Source organism: Scardinius erythrophthalmus (genome assembly GCF_964197995.2).
Source record: "Scardinius erythrophthalmus genome assembly, chromosome: 13".
NCBI lineage: Eukaryota > Metazoa > Chordata > Actinopteri > Cypriniformes > Leuciscidae > Scardinius > Scardinius erythrophthalmus.
The window spans coordinates 24,129,696-24,154,274 of NC_138233.1; the positions used below are offsets into that span (position 1 = coordinate 24,129,696).

The 24,579-nt window shown below is 37.5% G+C and overlaps 1 protein-coding gene across 1 annotated transcript in view; it reads right to left on the bottom strand.

Annotated features, from left to right (window-relative positions):
• Positions 1–24,579, bottom strand: part of glra1 (glycine receptor, alpha 1) — a 56,900-nt gene that overhangs the window by 8,752 nt on the left and 23,569 nt on the right. The window contains exons 4-9 of the mRNA XM_081382291.1: positions 21,819–21,886; positions 18,944–19,167; positions 16,494–16,576; positions 15,298–15,435; positions 9,413–9,627; positions 6,123–6,269 (exon numbers count right to left, since the gene is read on the bottom strand). Coding sequence (XP_081238417.1) covers positions 6,123–6,269; positions 9,413–9,627; positions 15,298–15,435; positions 16,494–16,576; positions 18,944–19,167; positions 21,819–21,886 — 875 coding nt within the window. The remainder of the gene's footprint in view (positions 1–6,122; positions 6,270–9,412; positions 9,628–15,297; positions 15,436–16,493; positions 16,577–18,943; positions 19,168–21,818; positions 21,887–24,579) is intronic.

Sequence of the window (24,579 nt, forward strand, 5' to 3'; positions counted from 1 at the left end):
AATTTACTTGTTGCAATTCTCTGATTGGTGGAAATTTCACTGTAGTTTCATGAGTAATGTAGTTTTTCACCAGGAATTCCACTGTTGAAATTGAGTATTTAAAAAATGTGTTGAAATAATTTGAACATATACCATCAATTAATAACCTTTTAACTCACAGTGGGTCTGTCTTTAATGGTTTATTGTTAAGAGATCGTTAAAATCAATAGGGGTTATGCCCAGCATTCGAACCGGAAAACAGGTCTAATCATTTCCGCTTTTCACTTCCGTACACATCTGCAGCCGTAGGTGATCTCTGAGGTAACTGTTCATTTTCGCTTATTATAATAAAATTCTTATTTCTGATCAAACTTTAGTGTATTTGTTTTAATTAAAATGTCACGAATGTTGAAATATCAGAAACGGGAACATTCAAACAGCAGTTTTTGTTGTGTAACGTTACCGATCTGCTCTGTTTTGGGGAAAATTAACTCTGGGGTAAGTTTCCACCAGTTCCCAAAGGATGAGTCAGTCAGGGCGATATGGGTCCGAAACATTAGGCGTGATAATTTCGTTATAAGGAGACACACCACTCTCTGCAGTCGGCATTTTATGCCTGAAGATATAATTGAAGGGGGTCGACGCCGTTTGAAACCCGGGGCGATTCCGGTGTTGTTCGCCTGGAACAACTTCAGCCTGCCGGTCGCTCGGCCAAGCGTGTGGCAGAGGACACAGAGTACTCGGGGCTCTGGACGTCCGTTTGGCAATACGGTGTACATCTGAAATTTATATTAGGAGTAGCTCCTGTAAACACCAGCTATAGAAGGTCGCCATTACTATTGCCATTGTGCCATTGTGTTTAAGCCGGAAGTAGTTAAACCTGTTTTGTAGAACCCGGAAGAATGTTGCACATAACCCCTATTCCCCAATAGAAAAAATGAATGGGATTTTTACTTCCGGAACCTGACTGGTGCACTCTATAGACACTTTACTATCCCATGAGACCAGGGAAGAGGATTTGTGAAGGGCAGTTAACACTAGAACGGCCATGGCGGTCATTTTGACCGTTTTGAATTTTATATCTGCAATAACTTTGTTGAAAAAATAAATACAATGCTGCTGGTACCTGACTTTTCCTAAAAGTGTCTGTATATTCATTTAAAATGTTTTTCATATAAATTACACATAAGGCAAAAAAATAAATGAACATATTTACCTATTTCGGCCATAGACGGTCATATTGACCGCACGGAATTTCGCGGTATTATTATAGGCTAAACCAATATACACAACAATAAAATGTGGTTAAAAATACACTAAACATATTCAACAACAAATCATTTAAATGTAATGATATTCAGAACAGAACAAGAATGAAAAAAATAACTATAAACAAGCCAAAATGAAATGCGTTATAAGCGAAAGTGAAAGTAAGCGGCGTTATAGGCTCACGTAACTCTCTAATTAGAATCAAAATGTTTCAACATTTGCGATGTATTTGGATTTTAAACTATTTCTTTATTATAGGCTTTGTACTTCACTCACGATCCAATATCGACGGAAAAAATCATCCTCTTCACATGCGCAAAATGGTACGAATTGTAGGTATAGCCTACTATAGGCTACAAACAGAGCAGTGGAATTTTTATATATTAGGTTGACTATTTCATTATTATATTTTATTGTGGCTATAATGAACAGGCTGCAATGTCAAGATGCAATAGGCTACTGGAATATGGTTGGTGTGTGTGTGTGTGTGTGTGTGTGTCGGCGGGTGCGGACGCGGACGCGGACGCGATCGAACTGTGTAAACAAATATGGGCTACTCCGTCATTTTGTTCAGGACATCTACGGATATTATTTATTTATAAATGTATAATTAAACTTGTTTAAATGTACAGTTTGGTGTTGTTTTGTTTTTTAAAGACATATTAACACAATAAATGCATTAATCTCTCAATTGGGTATTTATCATTAAAGATATAGAGTTTGGAATATAGCGGTCAAAATGACTGCTTGCGGCAGTTCTAGTAGTTATGGAATTCTGGCACTTCTAGTGTTAAGGCAAACAACTGAATGCAGTACGTCTAGATACTACACTGCCCAGCCAAATAAAAGTCACTGTTTGGATTTAAAAAGGGAAATGCTTAAGAGTCTCTGATTGGTGCATACATTTTTGGTCAAAATCTTGTATTGACAATGCAAGAGTCAATCACTCTGTAAAGTCTCCTCCAGCACATCCCAAAGACTTTCACTGAATTTAAGGTCTGGACTCAGAGGTGCCAATTCATGTGTGAAAGTGATTCGTCATGCTCCCTCCAACCATTCTTTCACAATTTGAGCCTGATGAATCTTGACATTGTCATCCTGGAATATGGCCATGACGTGTCTTCCTACATGGTTGTTTAAGAAATGAAAACTACACACCCCATCAATTAGAGTTAAAAGAACTGTTGCCAAACATATAACATGCTAGCATTTGCCTATTTAAATCCAAAGATTTAAATCTTTGAATCCTTTAAATCCAATGAATTGTTTGGCCGGGCAGAACATTCTTTTTTAACAATTGCAAAGTACTCATTCAAAAGAACTTACTAATGTGATTTTAGATTCAGCCTAAGAGTTTTTTTGAATTTTGAGCCACTCAGTAGTTACCTTATGTTAGCTAAGTGAGACTTAAGTCAGATTGTGAGTGACAAGTAAGATTCAGGTTGCCCACTTTTTTTAAACCGTGCCATGATTTATATATCAATAAATATTCAAGTGTTTACTGGACAGCAGTCTCTGAAACAAGTTTGCTCTGGTGTCATTTCCACCACTGCTGAGCACATATCTCAGCGCTGTCCAGCAGGGGGAATCCTCTTTCTACACCCGACGCCTCTCCGAGACATATGCAGGAGGAGGAGGAGGTCGATAAGCGCCCATGGTAATGCCGGGGAGTTGTTTTATTGTGTAGTGCAGGGAGGTGACAGCTCCGGGCTGCAGTGCAGAGAGCAGGCACTGACTGATAGCTCCAGTGAGGCAGAATGAAGGGCTGAACCCCAGCCGTGGATCACTGTGGCTGGGGAGTTTCATTAACCAGGGGGTGATAATGATAATGCAGCAAACCTACTGCTGTGCTGCACCTCCTGAAATGAAAAACACTCCATATACACACAAACATTTAATCATACAACCATGGTCACGTGCCATTACATTGAGTCTCATGCTTGGAGAGCTATCTGAGAGCGTTCAAGTTAATGGCTATTCAAAGCCGTGACGGCCAAAACAGACTGAAAAATATTTTCCATTTCAAGCTTTTGAGAACAAAAATGATGACTGGCAAACATACTATACCAATGAAATATTTCGACATACACTGCAGTTCAAATGTTTTTTTTAAAGGGGACCTATTATGCAAAATTCACTTTTGCATGCTGTTTGGACATAAATGTGTGTTGGCAGTGTGTGTACACAACCACCCAATAGTGATAAAAATCCACTCACTCCTTTTTTATTAATCCCCATAAATCATCAGCAGTTTCTCCCAACGACCTGTTTTCAGAATGCGGCTTTAGTGACGTCACTAAAGCCACAGGCCCCGCCCACGAGTGTTGACAGACACTGCCGTTTTAACATGATCGCCCTGATCGAGTTCACAGCGAGTTGTACTGACGAGAATGTCTCCCAAGTGTTGTAGGTGTTGTGTGGCTGGATGTATTAATCCACATAGCTCTCTCTATTTACTCCCGAAATCTGAGGCAGCCGCTGAAGACGAGGTGGAATTATTTTGTTTTCAAAGAAAATGCTCCCTCAACTCTACCGAAATTCATTTATGTACTTGCGCACTTCTTACACTGTGTTTACTCAGCTCTTACGGTGATTAAAACTGACGCTTCATCTTTTGTGTGATGTACAATAAACTTTATTAAACTCATCAGTATATTTTTGGCCATCTTTCGGATGGGGTCCTACAGCAGGCTTACATTAATAGTGGATTCAAGCAATGACAAATAGGTTATAACCGTAATTAAACTACACTATACCTGTTCCATCTCCATACAGCATATATTATCTGACTCTGTAGGCATTATTGTCAGACTCCGGGTCGAAATGAACACCGTTACTGTGAGTTTCTGTTTTGATGTTATCATCTTTCAGTGAGATGATTGTCAGTTGCTCTGACACACACTGAGCGCAAGCTTGTGAGGCTCCGCCCCCTGTGCCGTGCAGCAGCTTATTTGCATTTAAAGGGGACACACTAAAACAGCACATTTTTCTGAGCACCAAAAAGTGACAATTAAACATGCTGTAAAAAATGTTGGGTATTTTGAGCTAAAACTTCATATACACACTCTGGAACATCAAATACTTATTTTACATCTTGTGAAAAGGGGCATAATAGGTCCCCTTTAAAGAAATTAATACTTTTATTCAGCAAGGATGCATTAAATTGATCAAAAAAGACAGTCAAGACTTTTACATTGCTGTCTTTTTCAAATAAATGCTGTTCTTTCAAACTTTCTATTCATAAAAAAAAAGAAAAAAAAAGAAACTGTATCACGGTTTTCACAAATATATTAAGAGGCACAACTGTTTTCAACATTGATAATAATATAAAATGTTTCTTGCTCAGCAAATCAGCATATTATAATGATTTCTGAAGGATCATGTGACACTGAAAACTAGTGAACGCACACGTCACTATATTTCTCATTTAAATAATTCCCACCCAAGGCATACCCCCCAAAAAAAGAGAGAAAAAAGGGGTGTGGCCTGGTTGAGTTGCGTTAGTAGTGCGTTTAAACTAACAGTTATGTTAAGAAGAGTGACATTTCCCAAACTAACTCGAAGTGGTTGATCAATCACAACCCACTGTTTCAGGCGACCAATCAGAGCACATTGCGCTTTTCGGAAGGATGGGCTTAATAGAGACCGGAACTAAACAGAGCGTTACTGACAGACTAGAAAGAGAAGTGCTGCAACAGTGTACAAAATGTGAAAAAAAAAAAAAAAAATTTTTTTAAACATTCAACCACGAAAACCTATTCTAGTAACAAAATCAAGACTTTGAAAAAGTCTTATAATAGGTAGGTCCCCTTTAAAATATATTCATACTGAAAAGTTATTCACAATATTGCTGTTTTTACTGTAAAATTAATCAAGTACATGCAGCATTGCTGAGCATAAGAGACTTCTTTCAAAAACATTAAAAAATCTGACCAACTTTTGAATTTTTTTGACAGTTTTATAAAAATGTATTTGTTCAAATAAAGAGCTATTTTTCAATTAAGTCAATGGACAAAGATGATTTCCCTCACCAGACTGGTGTAGTTATCTACCAGCATTGGCTTACTAGTCCATGCTAACCAGCCAAACCCTTATTGCTTGGGTTATGAACTTATTAAATGGAAATCTGTAGCATTTATACCAAACAGTTGGATTTGCAGTTTGCATCATTTGCCCTTGGTGCCTGAATGGTGGAAGGACTGCTATCAGCGAGTGCTGTGTAGTCTGTCTCTGTGGATTTACCTGTATAGGGCTAAGGGAACCAGAGACTAATCTCACTGCACCCATTACATGCAGCCCAGAGGCAAACTGAGGATTACAACGGAGGGATTCAGGATTTATTCAGAGCTTTCTGAGCTACTTGAAAGATTTCACCATGCCAACTCACATTACTCTATGAATGGAAGGAGCATTAATGTTTCAACTTCAACTCACATTATGTTGGTTTCAGTCTCAGCATGCTAAAATCAGGAGAAAACATCAATCCGGTTCCCCCAAATATGACGACTCCCTTATTTAATTTTTTTATAATGTTACAAAAGATTTCCATTTCAAATAAATGCTGTTCTTTTGAACTTTCAATTAAAAGAATCCTGAAAAGAATGTGTAACGGTTCCCACAAAAATATTAAGCAGCACAACTGTTTTCAACATTGATGATAATAATAAGAAGAGTTTCTTGAGCAAATCAGCCTATAAGAATGATTTCTGAAGGATCATGTGACACAAAAGACTGGAGTAATGATGCTGAAAATTCAGCTTTGCATCACAGGAATAAATTACAATATAAAATGTATTCAAATTTTGATCAAATAAATATGTAATATTGCATCTGCAGGGCTTGTAGATAGAGTGTGCTTGTACTGTAGGGTTTACCTTAAGATGCCTTCTCCTCCTATGAAAGCGCAGCAGCTCCTTGTGTTGGCGTGCAATGAAGTTGACGGCCGCATACTCCAGCAGAGCAGAGAACACAAAGAGAAGGCACACTGCCATCCAAATGTCAATGGCTTTCACATACGAGACCTGCAGCAAGACAGAAATCAACAGGATTTGCAACGAGCAACGAAGAACAACTCTGAGTCACCGCCTGGCTCAAAGTTCACTCACTGAGTCACTCTTGGCTCAAGTGCTCAGAACTTTCTAGTTGAGAAAGTCGTAAAATATGCCCATTATAGGTAAGAATACCTTTCATCTGAAATCTGGAGAGCTAAAGGGACTGTTCTACCAAGCCTGAGATAGGGGATCAAAGTGTTAATGAATAAAATATGTCAATTTTAAGAATTTAGGCTTAGCAGTGAGTCTTTATGCATTTTTTTTTTTCTTTCTCAGAGCATGATGGCTGTTAGACAGTGGCCCGGTCTCTACGCATAGAGACGACTGAAGTGCGCTTTGGGAGGCGCGCTGAGAGCTGCTTCTTTGGCCTGGAAAAGAGCTGGGCTGCCGGCCCGACGGCTTGGCTGAGACTCACTATATTTGACAAGCCAGTGACCAAAGTGGTTGTGGAGTTTAGGTGGCATTACAGAGTGCACGGTTCACAAAGCATTGTTGAAATGACGGGAGCGCGCTGGGGTGAGACAGCGCTGATGAAATACTCCGCTCTGATCTTCACCGCTAATCTCATATGGCTTTATTGGAACGGTTCTCTTTCGTTAATTGAAACCTTTACAATTACTTTCATCAGTAACACCTACTACTATCAAAACCGAATAGTCTTTAGACCTTAAGCCAAGAGACAAAGCTGTGTTTTTTAGATAAACGCAGCTGGACACAGGGGAGGTACAGCCATCCAAGGACATGGCTTGAGCACTGACATTAAAAAACCATGGCGTTTTTCAACACCTGCATGATCAGTATAGCGGTGAGAAGACTCAAAATCATCTGCCAAATGTCAAAACTAGGAATAATCTCAGTAAACTGGATTTATTCATTTCATAAATCCAGCTAGAGGTTTTCATGTCAAGCATGGCAACCTATTTAAACCTGCACGGTATGTGTGCCAAGTCATGGTGCATGTAAATGATGATCAGCATCTCAAACTACAGCAATATCCTGTCTCATCTTGACGCTGCATGTAGGATCTGAAAATCTATGAAGTACTACAAAACAGTAAAGTAAAACAAGTACATGATGACAGAAATGATGGGTACAATTTCTGTCCTGTTATACAGTAATTATGTCAACAATCCCCGAAAACCACACACACAGAAAAAAAAAGAACATCAGAATTACAACTGAAATAAGATATTCAAATTTGTATATATTAATTAATAATAATAGCAGGTCATTGAAAAATCATTACCACAAATGCCTATCAATGCAAAGCATTAATAAATAATGAATCACATGTACAGCTGGCCGTACCAATGCAATAAGCTAAATAGGTTGCTAAACTTGATTACTCTTCATAAATAGCCTGGATGTGTTATTTTGGTATGACTCGGTATGTCTATTTGGGATGTCTCTGACAAACAGCACTTTGGCAATAAACATCTTGTACTAAACATTAATTTCAAGAAATTCACTCCTGGAGTTGAAATTTTGCCTTGTAAAAATATTACAAACATATATGTTTATAAATTGTAAAATTAACTTATGCAAAGTGTAGACAAGACATGGCTGTGTCTCAAAACCAAGTCAACCTAGATATAATATTTGGGGATCAAAGAAACACTCCTGATGTCAAGCTTGTCTCAGACTTTCTTATAGAGCAGCAAGGTTTGGGGAAAAATCGAATTGCAAAGTTTTCTGATAAAAATTGTGATTACAAATAATTCGCACAAGATTTTAAGATGATAAACCAATAAGGCTACAAAATAAAAAATAATAAGAATTATTATTATTACAAAAATAAAAATTACTACTGTAATATTTCACTGTATTTAATAATAATAATAATAATAATGATAATAATAATAATAAATTTACTTTGCAAAAGTAAAGTTACAATACTAATAACATTAGTATTACTTTTTTAGTATTATTAGTCTTAATTTCTTCATTTTCAAATTATAACATCAAACTTTTATTTTGACTGGCCCTTTTTGCTTCTCATTACCAGTATGGGAAGATGGTTGGCACATGTTGTGTTCCCAAATGCACATTAAGGCGATCCAAACACAGAGCAGATGCAGAGATGGAGCTTGTGTGGAGTAGCCTTTGCGAACTGCGAACTGACCCGCTTTGAGCCACTGCAAACTGTTTTTATTTGTATAATTAAAAATCGCAGCCTTGTTTTGGTCATGCAGCCTTACTTTCTTATTTATCGCAGTGTGGCCAGATACAAAGATACATGTGATGGGACAGTAGGCAAAACTTTTTGCAAAACTCTTGCGTTTTTTTTTCTAAATGTCAAGAAAAAACTATTGTGAAATGACAGCTTTTCCATTAACCGATGTTATGCGACTAAAACTTAATTTTTTCCTCTCGCAATAAGTCATTCCAAAAATCATAGCAATGGACATTGGTAGGTTTATGTATCTCAGTCACCGCACTGGCCATTATTATTAATTAAAGGAGACGTATATGTGTGTTATCCAATCATTAATGGCAAGGAAAGACCCTTAGACTATACTTGAGAGCAGCACACATGAGTTGTTTCTGGCTGTTTCTCCCTCATATCTGCTACGAGGTCTTGATTGTGGCATTTCTTTGAGGTTTAGAATCCAGTATTCCTGTAATTCTTCTGTCTTTTATGAATTTAATAAAGAACTCTGTCTCGTATTCTGTCCAAACACACCGCGTCATTACGTCAGGTGACCTGTAAATGCGCTAAAATTGTTTCCATTGCAGGTTTGCTAAATATTTCTTTTTCGAATTGCTTGAAAAACCACCTCATGCGAGCGTAAAAACTTGTTTGCGATAAATGGGAGTCTTTGCGAAATTGACGTGTTTCCATTGGGCGTATATCCTAATTGAACTAAAGCCTAATCCTGGCTTAATCTAAGACCTGTCTGTGGGACCAGGCCTTTAAGTCTTAAAATAATTCTTATGAGCTTTGAGTTTGATCAGGATGATGTTTATGTAGACAAGCAGTGGACAGGGATTGAGCCTACTACAGCTCATGACACATTGCAGTGGTATAAATGAAATAGATTAAAATACGTTTGTGAACAGAGTATACTCTACACCAGTAGAGATGAGATGATTATGCTGGAGACCCAACTGACCTTGGGAAGAGAAGCTCTAGATCCTGAGCTCTGGGTGGTCATGGTCAGCACAGTTGTGATGCCCAAGCCTACACGGGCAGGAGCAGCATCCATGTTGATCCAGAAGGACACCCAAGACAAAATGACAATCAGGAGACTGGGAATGTACATCTGGATCAGATAATAGCCCATCTGTCTCTCCAGGTGGAAACGAGCCTCTATGCAGGTAAACTTCCCTGAAACACAAATAGTATGTGGCTTTCATTGTCTTCATGTTCTGTGTGATTCTCCAGTGTTTTGTCTTTGCAGGTTTAAGACAGCCCTTTTAAATATGGTTGCGAAGGAATAACTGGTTCTTATTTAGAAACAGCTCCATAAAAATAAAAAAATACCAGAAACAGATGATGTTTGATTCAATTAACAGTTTACCAAACTAAAATACAGACTGAATCAGAACAAAATGGAGAGCATGACCAGTGTAGTCCAATTACAGAATAAATGACTCTTATGAACCTGTTCTTTTTAGTGAATCTGATTCCCGAACAAATGACTCTGACGAGATGGTTCTTTTTAGCGAATAAAACGCATGCAGCTTACAGACTTCAATCAGTGTATATACTGACTGTTTTTTCCCATATAACAGATACCCAATATGCATTTTGTCAATCGTACTTAAAAAAAAAAAAAATGAAATATGTTATAACATTTTGGTTTGTTTAGTAGTTTGTTTGGCCCTAAAATCCTAAAAAAAAAGTCTATGTAAACACATTTTGGAAGAATTGTTTTAAATGATCAAATTTAATTGTAATAGTTATTCAATTATTATTATTAAAATGATTAATCATTGAACAATAACATTGCATTTTTTTTTCATTTTTTTTTTTCAAATATCATTAAGTATCCGTAACTGCTAAAAGGAATCTGGGAACCAGAAAAGTAAAATCCCATTCCTAGTTTATAGCCCCATAACAATTCCATGTGTGTTCCCACACTATAACTAGACAGCAGAGCTGAAAATGTCAGGGTCAAGGTTCATTTAACTTCCACCATTTACTCAGCTGAACTGGAATAGCCAAGCTTTTGTAGTTGTTACGGAGTTGATGCAGCATAAACCTCTAGTTTATTCCCTTACTCTTGGGAATATTATGTATTGACTATCTATATTCATAAATGCAACAGTGTAAAGACATAAAGAGAAAGTCTAGTACTAAAAGCAAACAGAGGTATTGACTCAAACAGAAGCTCAAACAGAGAGAGCAAACGCTTTCTTTGGACTGCAATCTTTGTTGATCGTAAACAGCCAAGCGAAAAACAGTAGGGATGCAACTGACCAGCACTAAAATTGAAACTATACAAGTGCCTATTTTTCCCAAGGGACTTGGAGGATGCGTTTGGATGAGGAAGACAGGCTGGACTGCAGAGCTTAGGCCTGCTCTGCAAATCAAAATAGATTGCCACTAATAAATCTGAGAAAAACGACACTTTAATTTTCGGTTAATGCTTGACTGGGGAGCAGCAGAGCTCATGTACTGAATGTCCAGTGCTCGCGCTGGAGGAACACGACTATGCAGAGAGAGAGAGAGAGAGAGAGAGAGAGAGAGAGAGAGAGAGAGAGAGAGAGAGAGAGAGAGAGAGAGAGAGAGAGAGAGAGAGAGAGAGAGAGAGAGAGAGAGAGAGAGAGAGAGAGGATTGTACAGTCATTATATTGTAAAAGGAACAACAGAGAAAGGGAAAGGGGGAAAAGAAAAGAAGGAGGAAGAAAAAAAAAAAGGAAAAACGGTTTATTACATTGTGTTGTATATTTTTTTATTTTTTTTGTAATGTAGTATTTTGTATGTTTATGACACTGTATACAATATATGTGACACCTACTATATGTATTTCTATTTGTATTTGTTTTTTTTTAATATGTGATATGTATTGTAATGTATTTTCTGTAAACTGCTTTGGCAACAACATGTTTCTTTGTTCATGCCAATAAAGCAAGTTGAATTGAGAATTGAGAGAGAGAGAGAGAGAGAGAGAGAGAGAGAGAGAGAGAGAGAGAGAGAGAGAGAGAGAGAGAGAGAGAGAGAGAGAGAGAGAGAGAGAGAGAGAGAGAGAGAGAGAGAGAGAGAGAGAGAGAGAGAGAAACTCTTGTACACACACATAAACACACACCACTGAAAGTACATACACTTTTGTTTTCTTTTTCTTTTTTCCCTGTTTTTCCACACTTCTTCAATACAAAATTTGTTCAACTTTGTTCATTTTTTCATTTTTATTTTATGCTCATACAAATGCTTTGGCAATACAATGTACAATTTGTCATGCCAATAAAGCTCATTTGAATTTGAATTTGAGAGAGAGAGAGAGAGATAGAGATAGATAGATAGATAGATAGATAGATAGATAGATAGATAGATAGATAGATAGATAGATAGATAGATAGATAGATAGATAGATAGATAGATAGATAGATAGATAGATAGATAGATAGATAGATAGATAGATAGATAGATAGATAGATAGATAGATAGATAGATAGATAGATAGATAGATAGATAGATAGATAGAGGGTGAGAACTGAGACGGTGAGTGATGATTAGAGCATTAGGGCATCTTCAGGGTATTTGATCCGCACAAACACAGAGGTGATAGGTGAAGTGCAAAGTAAGCACACTCATGAATTATGAGAGAGAGAGAGAGAGAGAGAGAGAGAGAGAGAGAGAGAGAGAGAGAGAGAGAGAGAGAGAGAGAGAGAGAGAGAGAGAGAGAGAGAGAGAGAGGGTGTGTGTTCACTGCAGGACAGGAGAGATCGAGACAGAGACGCACTTCCTCCTTCACTGTCACAAATACAGTTCAGTCAGAGAACTCTACTTCAGCAAACTCACTAACCTAATACAGAACTTCACAGCCATGACTGAAGTAGATCAGATGAAGATCCTGCTAGGAGAGGGCCAGACAGCAGCACTCGCTGCCAGATACGTGTGTGTGTGCCACAGCCTGAGAGACAGCAGGTGAATGTGTGTGTGATGTGTGTGTCTGACCTCAGTGTGTTTCCCTACTGTCCACCACAGTGACCTTCAGTGACGTGTGTGTGTGTATATGTTAAAACAATGTGGTGTAAAACGTTCACAGATATTATAATTTGTTTCACTGTTAATTTGTACAATTAATTTAAGTTGTTCATTTAGATTTAAGTTATGTTATAATATTCTATTTTTTTTTTTTTTTTTTTTTTTTTTTATAATTTTATACTGTATAATTATTCTATGTGTTCCAAGCTTTGGCAATATTGTAACATGTACAGTCATGCCAATAAAGCAATTTTGAATTGAATTGAATTGAATTGAGAGAGAGAGAGAGAGAATTGAGCAAATATTGAACCTTTTTAAAGTATTTAAATCTGACTGATATTAGTTAGTTCTGGATTGCCTCATGGTAAAATATGCAAACACAGACAATAGAATTATCTAGATGAATTAAATTTAATACAAAATCAATATGATGGGCTTGCATGAGCACAAATGTCTGTGTAAACTTTTGTATATAAATTGTTTTTAAATTTCATTTTTAAACTCAATTTTATAGACCCCATTTGAATATTTTCACATAAATAAATACAATACAGATACACAAAAAAGGAAAATACATATTTTCAAAGAAACAAAAATCTAAAAGAATGCATAAATTAAAAGCTCTCTATATATTTATATATACTTTTCCCCACCATTTTGAAATCTCTTTCATGACATGAAAATTCTTGCAGAATTGATTTCTCAGGCTGTGTATATAGTCTATAATGGCTTGTTATACACTGTAAATAAAGTAATTGTCTTGTTCTTTAATAAATTAAATTTAAAGCAAATTTTTATAAAATTTTACACTTTCTGCATGTGTTTCATGAATGAGGCTCAATGTATTGTGAGTATTTGGCCAGTGTTTTATAACAGAACGAGATAATAATGGAAATGTGCCCTAGGTTAGGGCTGCACGATTTGGGGAAAATGTCATATTGCGATAATTGAGGTCAATATTGCGATTGCGATATGTGATACAATAAACAAATGGTTTCATGAGTCAACTTGCTTGGTTCTCAAGGAAAATAAATGCACACACAGATTAGTGATAATCAGCCTAAAGAAAAAAGTTCTTTAGTCAAGAGCAGTGAATGTTTTTCTCTGTTCCCTTTGTTCTTTGATTAACTTTAGCGACAGATATAATTAGTGGCTACTGTGTACTGTCCCTTTAAGACCAGCCGCTGCTGTCAGAGATCTCACACACGCCTCATTCTCTCACGAGTCACAACTCTTCACGCTAATAAGACTGCTCTTATGTTATGAACTCGACAAAAAGACATTTTGGCATAATTGTGTTATTGTTCGTTTAAGCTCGAAAGAGAACTGTATTCTGGCCTGCTGTTTTGTGCGCACGCACGGTATTAGCGCGAGTCTTTCTGTGTGTCACAGTCAGGACATTCACAAGCAGCGCGTTCATTTTTGTCTTATCGCGCATGAATGGTTTAAAAGCATTTGCATGAGTAAGAGCGGGATCATGTAACACTAGCCAAAAATGAACAGATGCTGCGTTAATAGCGTTAATTTGTTTATTTAATATAAAATCGCAGCATTTTGCGTCATATAATCGCGTAGGCTTGACATCACGATTGCGATATGATTAATCGTGCAGCACTACTCTAGGTGAGATCAGCACGAGGTGCTCGGAAGCCTCGGAAAACCGTGTGGAAAAAAGTTAACATTTATTTTTAAATAAAATGTAATGTTAATCTAATAACATTTAAAGGGGTCATGAATTGAGAAAATGTTTTTGACATAAGAGGTCATTGTACTATAAACATATCCTGTAAGTTTCAGAACTCAAGACTTCCTCGTTAATCCAATTTATTGAAACCAAGCTGCCCAAACAAGCCATTTTGGATTTTGTAACATTCTAACGTCATAGTGCGATGAAAGACCAACTCTCAGAAGATCAAAGCATACTTCTACATCGTTGCCTATTTAACCCCGTCTACCAATCCACGCGTTTCACGTAGTAAATGCAAGAGACGTAAACACAGGATTACTGCAGCAACAAAACCATAGAGATGCTCTGAGGATTACAAGATGTTTTACAGTGCCAAGTTGTGGAAAAACAGTCTTTGCATTGCCATCCTTGTGAGCCTAAGATTAAGAAAGCGTGGATGAACTTTATTTTTTACTAAGTTCCAGTCAGATCGTGTCAGTAAGACACTCGTTTATTTCGTTTCATTTTAGTGTGGATTAGTTTTTACACAAGACACCGTTTGGCGCAAGCTTTTCAGAGAGACTGAAACATTCAGTAAAAAAATATATTAAAAAATGCAGTTCATGACCACTTTAACGTAACTGTAACAATATTAACCTTTTTAAAGTTCTCTTAGTCCTCAAACCTATTATATCAGATAAATGTGACCTTTAATAAAACCTAAGGCTTAAGAAAAAATGAAGAAATTATCTCCAATAAGACTGTTTCGAACAAAACAAAAACGCAAACTCTCATTAGCTCAATGATAACAATTCAAGAAAAAGGCAGAAAATCTGCTCTGACTGTCCCTGCTGTTTTGGCTTGCCTCTATTTTCGATCTGAACTAGTCTGGCCTCCAGCAATTTTCCAGTTTATCTGGAGTGTAACAAATCCTGACCGTCAACGTTGACTGAACAGATGGTATTTAACCCAATCAAAAGTTCATGAAGAAGATTCAAAGCATGTGTTCCAAGCTGTGGCCCACAACCTTTCACCGAACCCATTTTGGTGCGAAGTGCTTCATAACAACGGATCCAACAATAGTTGGCGATTGTGTCCGGTCACATTTAGACCAGTGTCAGCTCTGAACAAACACTACAGCTTCACATGCAGATGAATATCACACGATGAATGACACTTACCTGTATTATAGTGCTTGGTGCAGTAGCGCAGATCCTTCTCTTCCTTCAGTATAAACTGGGGTAACGTCAGTCCGTCTGCTACCTGCACGGCTCCTTTCTCGTCCCACTCAAATATAAGATCATTCATTGTGTAGCCAACTAGTGGAGGGAAGATGAAACAATAGTGTTGTCCATGACAGCGAAAAAAAGAGCTTCATTTGGTCTGAAATTGGCACCTATTTTAGCGAATCACCCACCTAACACCTCTAAAAGAAACGATCTAAACATGCATTTCTTGAAAAAACAATAATATATAGTATATAATAGGGGTGTCACGATACCCTCATGTCACAATTCGATACATATCACGATACTGGACTCACGATACGATAATATTGCGATACTTCCAGACATATGATAAAAGGTTAACAAAAAATGTACTGTTGCTTTAAATGCTAAATTTAGTATTACATAGTAAATGAATAGGCTTGGACTTGGTGCTGGTAACCCAATGCAACGGACAATGGTGACACCAGAATAAAAATATTCAATATTCAAGCTTAAAATACAGAACTATTTTAGACAAATATGCACGTACTCTGTCACTGACTAGATATATTTAAAATAATGTAGGCCACTTTCTACTGGTAGCATAAGAATTTGACATTATCAGGACTCACACATATTCCCCCATTGCATTATTATACATTATATTCAACATTAAAGAAGTTTAATGTAGTACTGACACTAAAACTCTGAAAACACGATATATTGTTACACCCCTAGTATATAACGTCAAAATGTGAAACAAAAAGCACCCACTATAATCAAAGCTAGTGCAACTGTCTGCATTGATCTTAACGGGAGAGATATGTTAAAATGTTACATAACCACCAAAACCTGCGTCACCATCCGTCACCCACAAATAATTTGCTCATAATTTTCGAAATGCTTCAGTCAAACAAAGTTTCCCCAGCAGAAATGCGCTATAATTTGGCAAATCTGAGAATCAATAGTAAATAACAGAAATCTGTAATGGCAGGAAGGGCCGGAGTTGGCTTGTGCTTGAAGCGTCTCTCTGCTGACTGCTGAATCTACTTGAAGGCGGCCTTAAATCACTACGCTCTTCATCTGCTGGTGCCAGCCAGTACAACATCCATCTCTGCACCACTGAATAAATCCTCGCCATCTGGCTGAAAGGATCAGGGCATACTTACAGCTCTCCAGCTGCATTATACAGGTCTGCACATCCATAGGGAAATTCTTCAGGTCCATGGGGCAGGCCAGAATCAGTGTTATTCTGAGAACAACAACACCCGCGATCAGCAACAAACTCCACAACAGATCCAATTAGACAACTCTTATTTTCGTCCTTTTCCACTGGTTAAACCGGTCAAATTTAAAGGAACAGTTCACCCACATCAGTATTATTATTTTTAATATTATTATATTTTTTTATTGCATTTATTAATACTCTGAATTAGCTTAGATTTTTTGGATTTTCCGTTTTCATTTGACTTGTTTTAGTAGTTTCTATTGATTTAGTTTTAGTCATTTTAGTATTTAAACTTATTTCAGTTAGGTGTCAAGGCAACATTTCTAATTTTCATTTAAAAGAAAATTGACCTCAAGTTGTTGATGGGCTCCATTGACTTCCATTGCATTTTGTTCCATACTATGGAAGTGAATGGGGTCCCTCAACTGTTCGTTTGCCGACATTCTTCAAAATATCTTCTTTTGTGTACAGCAGAAGAAAGAAATCCATACAGGTTTCGAACAACTTTGTGAGAGAGAGCAAAAAAAATGACAGCATTTTCAAGTTTTTGATTTTACATCTAACATTTATATTTTATTAGATTTAAATGATGCAAACTAATTTTAAGGGTTTATTTTCAGTTAACAATAACACAGCACCCAATAATTACAATTCCGTCATTATTCGCTCACTGTCATCAGTTGCTTTTCACCGCCACTGCAGCTCTCACATGAAATATGTCGCAGTTTTTTTTGGTTTTACGAGACGCCTGGTTATGAGACACTGGAGAACCAATAACGTTTGATGTTATTGATGTCCAACCTGAAGCACAGGTGCCAAATATGATTTGAGAGCTGCATCAGAGGTGACAATTATCAGTGAATAACTTAAATTTTATTCTGTTCCTCACTTCAGACGACTTAAAATATAGTGCAGGGGTTGTATTACAGACCATTTCTATAGTGCCTTTTAAAGCTTGTGGTCAATATGAAGTGTTTTGTGTGAAAATAACAGCATACAGAATTGGAATGACATAAGGATGAGAAAAAAAAGAGATTTTTCATTTTTAGGTGGCTATCCCTTTAAGAAATGCAACCAAACTCTGTTAAATATATGATTATTAACACTGCCTCATATGATCCTAAAGCTAGATAAAGAAGCAGCCCAGTGCAGAGCACTGATTCGAGGCCGTATTTACGTCACTATCAAAAGATAGTGGTTATTTACCCGAAATGTTCAATTTAACTGTGCACTGTGGTTGGTGCAATTTAGAGAGAGTTCACAGCTAAGACTGAACTGATCTGAAAGGTTCATTTGATGGTGTCAAGTTAAGAGACGAGGCTTCCCAATCCACACGGCTATTCTCACCACAACCCCAGTCCTCTTTAATGCTGCAATGATAAGACATAAAGTGAATTTGGAAGTTGGAAATGTGCCAAGAAGGATATTATATATATTTTTTTTCGCTTCAAGCTATTTCATTTTTGAATAATAAAGTACCACACACAATTAAGCAAACTTGCTGTGCAGTCTAAACAGTGTATAATTTCATCAAAATACACTACCGTTAAAAGGTTTGGGGTCTGTTTTTTAAAAATGAGTCTCTTTATGCACACCAAATCTGCATTTATTTGATCAAAAATACAGTAGAAACAGTAATATTGTGAAATATTATTTAATTTATTTAATATTATTTATTTAAAGTATCTGTTTTCTATTTTAATATATCTTATAATGTAATTTATTCCTGTAAAACAAAACTTAGTTTCCAGTCTTCAGTGTCATATGATCCTTCAGAAATCATTCTAATATGATTATTTGATGCTCAAGAAACATTTATTATTATCAATGTTTTAAACAGGTGTGATGTTTAATATTTTTGTGGAAACCGTGATACTGATTATTTATTTTAGGACTCTTTGATGAACAGAAAGTTCAAAAGAACAGCATTATTTAAAAAATAGAAATCTTTTGTAACATTATAAATGTTTTTATTGTCAATCTGTTGCATTCTTATGTTACATATGTTTTATAAAACTTACTAACTACAATATTTGTTGGCCAAAATATATTTATTGTTACCCATTACATTTTTCTAAATAATGGTGTGGGTTTTTTTTTTTTTTACATTTTGCTGAAAATTCTATAAAATGCTGTTTAATGACAGGTTCCATTGCAACAACTTACCCCATATAGTGTGACAACATGGCCCACTACTGAGCCATGTTATCACAAAAGGTCAAAGTGTGTTTAATGAACTGTATGTCTTTTTTTAAAGGGCGCAAAGAAATCAATCCACCCTGAAAAACACGGACGGCAATAAAGCTGGTGTGACAACTAGCCCCGGTTAAGTGTACAAACACACCGTATAATGTATTATTGACAGCATTAGATTATATATTGCACTCTCACCTTATACTGTACAAAACATTCCCATTTTTGGAGATCCGCAAAAGCTTGTTGTCAGTGGTAACCTCATGGAAATTAGCTCCCTTTTCATTGGCAAAGAACAGATCAGGTTTCCAAATGGAGTCCAACATGGAGGGATCAAGGTCAAGGGAGTCATCGGGATATTCGCTGTAGGCCAGCCGAGGGTCATTCCACTGCTGTCTCAGGAAAATGTTCACTCTGTAATCCTGTGGCACACAAAGACAGCCATGCCAACAGATCAGAGGTGAGTGAGAGACGCCAGCACATTTTATAAGCTAACATCAGGTTCAGGACCCAGTGCAATTTCACAAGGACATGCTTCTTTTTTTCTTTTTGCTAGTATGTCTAAACTTAGTCCAGGTAAATTTGGCATCGTCTCACTATATATTTAGGTTGAGATAATTTTTATTCGTGAAGGCAGACCGCCCGGTGACATGGCCGATGCGTAAAAGCAGCCACCGTAAAGCAGTGGCATTTCGCCCCAACACACTGCCATAATTGTCAATTCTTCTCCAAAACAGGCATGCAGTTATATCATTTCAGGGAGACCATTAAACTGTCTGGGCAGTAATGTACCTTGGGATGACTTGGGATGATCCGCATGGCACGGAATAAAGTGGATGACCTTTGCAATGGCAATCAGCTACAACATGCAAGGACATTTCAGGGCAATTATCCTAATGTATGGTGACCGCTTCATCCCAAGGATTTCGAAATATTTTGATGGAGGAGAATCATCTGTCCCAGGTTATTAGATTTGCCTCTCGGAGAGCACAGGAAAAGAACTAGTCCCATCGATTTGACTTTGTCAATATTTCTCCTTTATGATAAACAGCCCACGGTCATTGTAGACACAAAATGAAGCCTGCGAAAACAACAGAGCGATGCATAGCGGCTTCATTACCAGTAGCATTATCTCCCAATTACTCAGGCGTTATGTAAACACATCTGTTCTCTTCGGCAAACGCCTATTACACACATTTAACGTCACAGAAACCACGCATATATATGGCAAAATTAGTAAAACTTTTTGCTCTTGTCTACAGTGATTTTCAGACATCCATTGCTACAACAAAACAGGGCGCCTGCAGTCAAACGCTCCCCTTCAAACGTACAGCTAGTTTCCGACAGAATGATTTTGCAAACAAGCGAGGAGTGGGCGCACATTCATCAGCGCACACACAACTTTTTTTTCCCCTTTCTGATTTGATTTCTCTAGGCTAAGGAGAGTGATTTATGGCAACAACCCACTCATAATGCGATTCAAGCCCAAGGCCAGATCCTATCCTGACGGTGACATATTAGAAAAAGTTTGCATGACTCTCGCGCGCCCAACTCTGCTAACAAATGACGGACGGTGAAATTTACACATTCGCTCTCACTTGCTTCCTCAAGAAAATGAAAGAGCTGCCGAGATAATTAAATAGCCACTCGCCTCTCCCGTGGGCCCCTTGCCTTATAAAAAGGGTAAACAATTAGGACGGCGAAAGGCCGGGGGGAACGACAGTCTCAGTAGTGGCCGGAGTCGGTCAGATCATTACTGGCTGAAACATTGTTCTTGACTGCCCTATAAGCAATAAAGATTTATCGATATCGCTCGCGTTACCTGCTCCTGCCCCTCCACCTCGCCGCCGCTTGCTCAGTGTGAACATGAGCATGAGCAACTCGGATCAATTCCTCTGGTTATGGAAGAAAGAAAGAGTGGAAAGCACTGCATTTGTTCTGCTTGAGGGGATTTTGCAAGCTGTTGAAGTTTTGGACCTGCTCAGCTGGTGCCAAACAGGAAATCTTGGCATTACAAGATATTATTTCGAAGAAAAAAAAAAAAGTCTAACCTTCAACTGGTCAACAGTTGAAAATGTCTTTCGATTGCATTTGCCTCCATGTATCAATACATTGAAAACACATTAAAAACTATATTGCCCCAGAGGTATTTGGCATCTGATCAATAAAACTATATAAATGTGAAAGTCTGGCTTTGGATGCACATATTAAATTCACTGTCTTTCATTATCATAAAAAGAGTGACCATTAAGTCCCATTGACCCCAAGAATGATAACTATAAATAACTATTTTAGCATTCACACCAATGGCAGAAAGATTCTGAGCTCTTTCAAGTCGGATGGATGCTGATTGGCTGACAGTGTTTTTATCGCAAAAAAATAATTCTGAATGTGTTTTCTGAATCGTTTTTGTTGTGGTGTGGACTTTACTATTCGGTCACACTTGATTTTAATGGTCCACTTTAGACATTCTAAGTAACTTTGCAGCTATATGTCAACTACTAGTCATTAGATTATTGGTAGACTTTCTGCTTAATATCTGCTAACGCTTTATTTTGATGGTCCACAACAGAGACTCTACTGACTATAAGTAACAGACTACTAACAGTATACTTAAACTCTAATGACTGGCAGTTGCAAAGTTACTTATGGTTAGTAGAATGTCTAAAGTGGACCATTGAAATAAAAGTGTGACCCACTATTCTTACAGAATTAGAAAGATTACTTTTATATTATCATTATTATTATATACTTTATAGTTATCGTGATCATCCTTGGTGTGAATGGGCCTTTGCATCGGGGTCCAAAAGTCTTAGACCACATCCAAACTCTGAATTTTAATCAAAACCTTGAAATAAACAGAAAAAAACGAAGCTAAAGAAGCATATTTAAATTTATGTTAATTTTTCAGTTCAGCTTCTCTTTCACTTTTTTTTATGTTAAACATAAGTACTAAAAAAAAATGTATTAAATTATAAAAATGCAAAGTTTTGGAGGCCGTTCATCTGAATTTTTTTCTTCACCAAACCGATATAGGGTTACATATGTGCGTAAGTTTTATCAATATACTCACCATTGTTGTTTCAGCAATAGATCCAAAACTGTTAATAAAAATGTTGCATGTTACGTTCACAGGTGGACCTGTGGAAAAAAAGAAAAGAGAAAAACAACAAAACAACAACAACAAATAAGTCAAATGATACTGATAAAAAAACAGTTTATCCTCCAAATTTTAATATTACCAAAATTTAAACCTATTCCTTATTAAGAATCAACTACAAAAACCAAAACTTACCTGCTAACTGCTAAATTATCACATTTTAATTGACTTTAAGCATGTAAATCTTTTTAAGATACATACATTGCCTTAGCTTACAAAACAAAGATGCTCTTAAAATAAGGAGTGATATGGTTTATTAGACTAATCATCTCAAAGAGAAAGGATGTTGAGGTGAGTCTTCTGTGAAGACAAGGGCCAACAGTATTATTATTAGGACAGAACAAACCCTCAAAGGGAAGCCATTGTTCCTCCCATTTCTGTTTTAGAAATATTGGAAGTAAATATCTTATGTTGGTGCACAACTGAAAACCTGCAGTCAAAGAGACAGATGTATACGTCTGAACAGAAACCATACTTCTGCTGTTAAAAAACGAACAAAAAACAAGCGATCCATCACATATGGCTCTGTAAACACAGAGAGGGGGATATTTGGAGTGACACGGCGCTCATGGCCTCGTAAAGACCCTGTCAGGCGGCTCCAGACTTCTGATTCGGTTAGATACAGAGCTGCTGAACAGAATGGAGAAACCCTGAACCCAATTTCTCTGCCTGCTGACGAGCCACACGCAGCATCCTAAGGTGCTGAATGAGTAGATTACTGGAAAGAAACATATTGCAATCTGCACAGTCTTGCACAATTTATTAGGCATTCTATAAGGCTGCGAAGTGCAATCCCCAAGAAAACTATTACCTGGAAATAAATTACCTCATGTATGATTTGACAAAATTTTACACACGATTGTATAGTGTTGCGCCATCAGAAATGCCTTAATTGACGAACAGATCTTAGATGGTCCAGGGTAGTGCCATATTTAATTTTAGACAGAAATGAATACGAAGCTGTGAGGAATAGAAATACAGTGCATTTATTGTACTGTTTAACAACAAAAAACTTTCTGTAGACAAAAAGACAAAGCTTTTTTTTTAATTCCTGGATCTAGTATCTTTACAATACTGTATGTGCCATTGTAGAGAAGACTAAGTCACAGCCTCATTTTCATCCGTGTTAAATGCAATATGGCGTCAAACCTGACTAAGGCCTATATTAGGGCAGGAACAACATGTCAATGTAATCGATTATGTTCATTACGCACTGTTTATGCTCATCCCTAATCCCCTGTCACGCTTCACACAAAACTCATTCTAACTAGCCATTAGCATCTGCTCTAGAGTTTTATTTTGTGTGAAACATGACAGGGGATTAATAGGGATGAACATAAACCGTGCGTAATCGACGTAATCGTTACGGCGACACGTTGTTCCAGCCCTAGTCTATATCTTAAATGTGCACAACACCTGTGTTTCAAAACCTAGTGAGCAGCCTCACTGCCTGCCTACAAAGGCAGCATCCTAACCATAATCAAATGGATTTGTAACATTCCAGACGCAAATCAATAAGCATTCTGCATGAAAGACTCAACTCACAATTGATTTCAATAGTTTGACATTAGCATGTTGCTAAGCTAACAGCACAATTCTCTAACAAGCATAACAATAAGTAAATAGTAGTCTCGCGTAGCCAGACCTTCAGACTGACGGCAGAAGGTCTGGACTCTATCGCAGCTTTTCTTGGCCAAGAGGACGTTTGACTGACATATAACGCAACCAATCACATTTCGTTTTGTTCCGCGTCATGTTTAGGGGCGTGCCAATATAATGTCGATGTCCCTACAATAACAGACCGGCGTGCATTTAATAAATGATTCATTCAAGAACGTTGTGCAAGTTTACTGCAACAATGGAGCCGCAAACTTCACATACTTTTGAAAATCCAGCGTTTAGTTGATCCTGGTAAGCGCTCATTTGTCTCAGTTGTAAACACAACGGCTTTCTTCTTCCACGAGGGGTTTTGGCGTCACGGAATTTGTTTCCAGACGGACCGTTAAAGAACGCGACACACACGTCTCGCGGACATCCTGTAGAATTCAACCAATCAGGTCGCGACTTCGAAACTCCTGAAGTGTTTCCAGAAAAGTGTGCCATATGCATCAGACGTTCAGCCAACGTTCCGTGGGCGTGACGTCTGAGGCTGAGACTAAGTAAATAGTTGAGGGTAATTAATTTTTGTGCGCAACGTAACATTTCATTTTAATGGAAATATAGCACTATGTATGTCAACATAGCTTTGTCCGCCATCTTGTTTTTCATTTGCCTCAGAATTTGGCTTAAACAAAGTATCGTAGCAGAATTCACTTGCCAACCTTTTGAACCAGACTTTGCCTTCGTATGCGGTTCACTAGTTTTGGAACTGGCTCAAATTGTATCATATTATCAGGCAGTTCCTGTTTGAGCCTCTATACAGTGTCAAGCCCCATAGTTGCTCTTGGCTTATTCCTTCCACTGGGTATTATACTGGCTGTAATCATTTGTCTGTTCTTGGCTTTCCTTGCCGTATGTGACGCAGCGCAGAGGAAATCTAATGTCCTCAACCCCCACTGCAGTTCATTTGTGAGCCCAGCCTCCAATAAGGAGAGGAGAAAGAGAAAGACAGAGCTCATTAACTGTCAGGAAAGGGTGAGTCATCGCCAAGAATGATTTGCTTTGCCATGTTTTT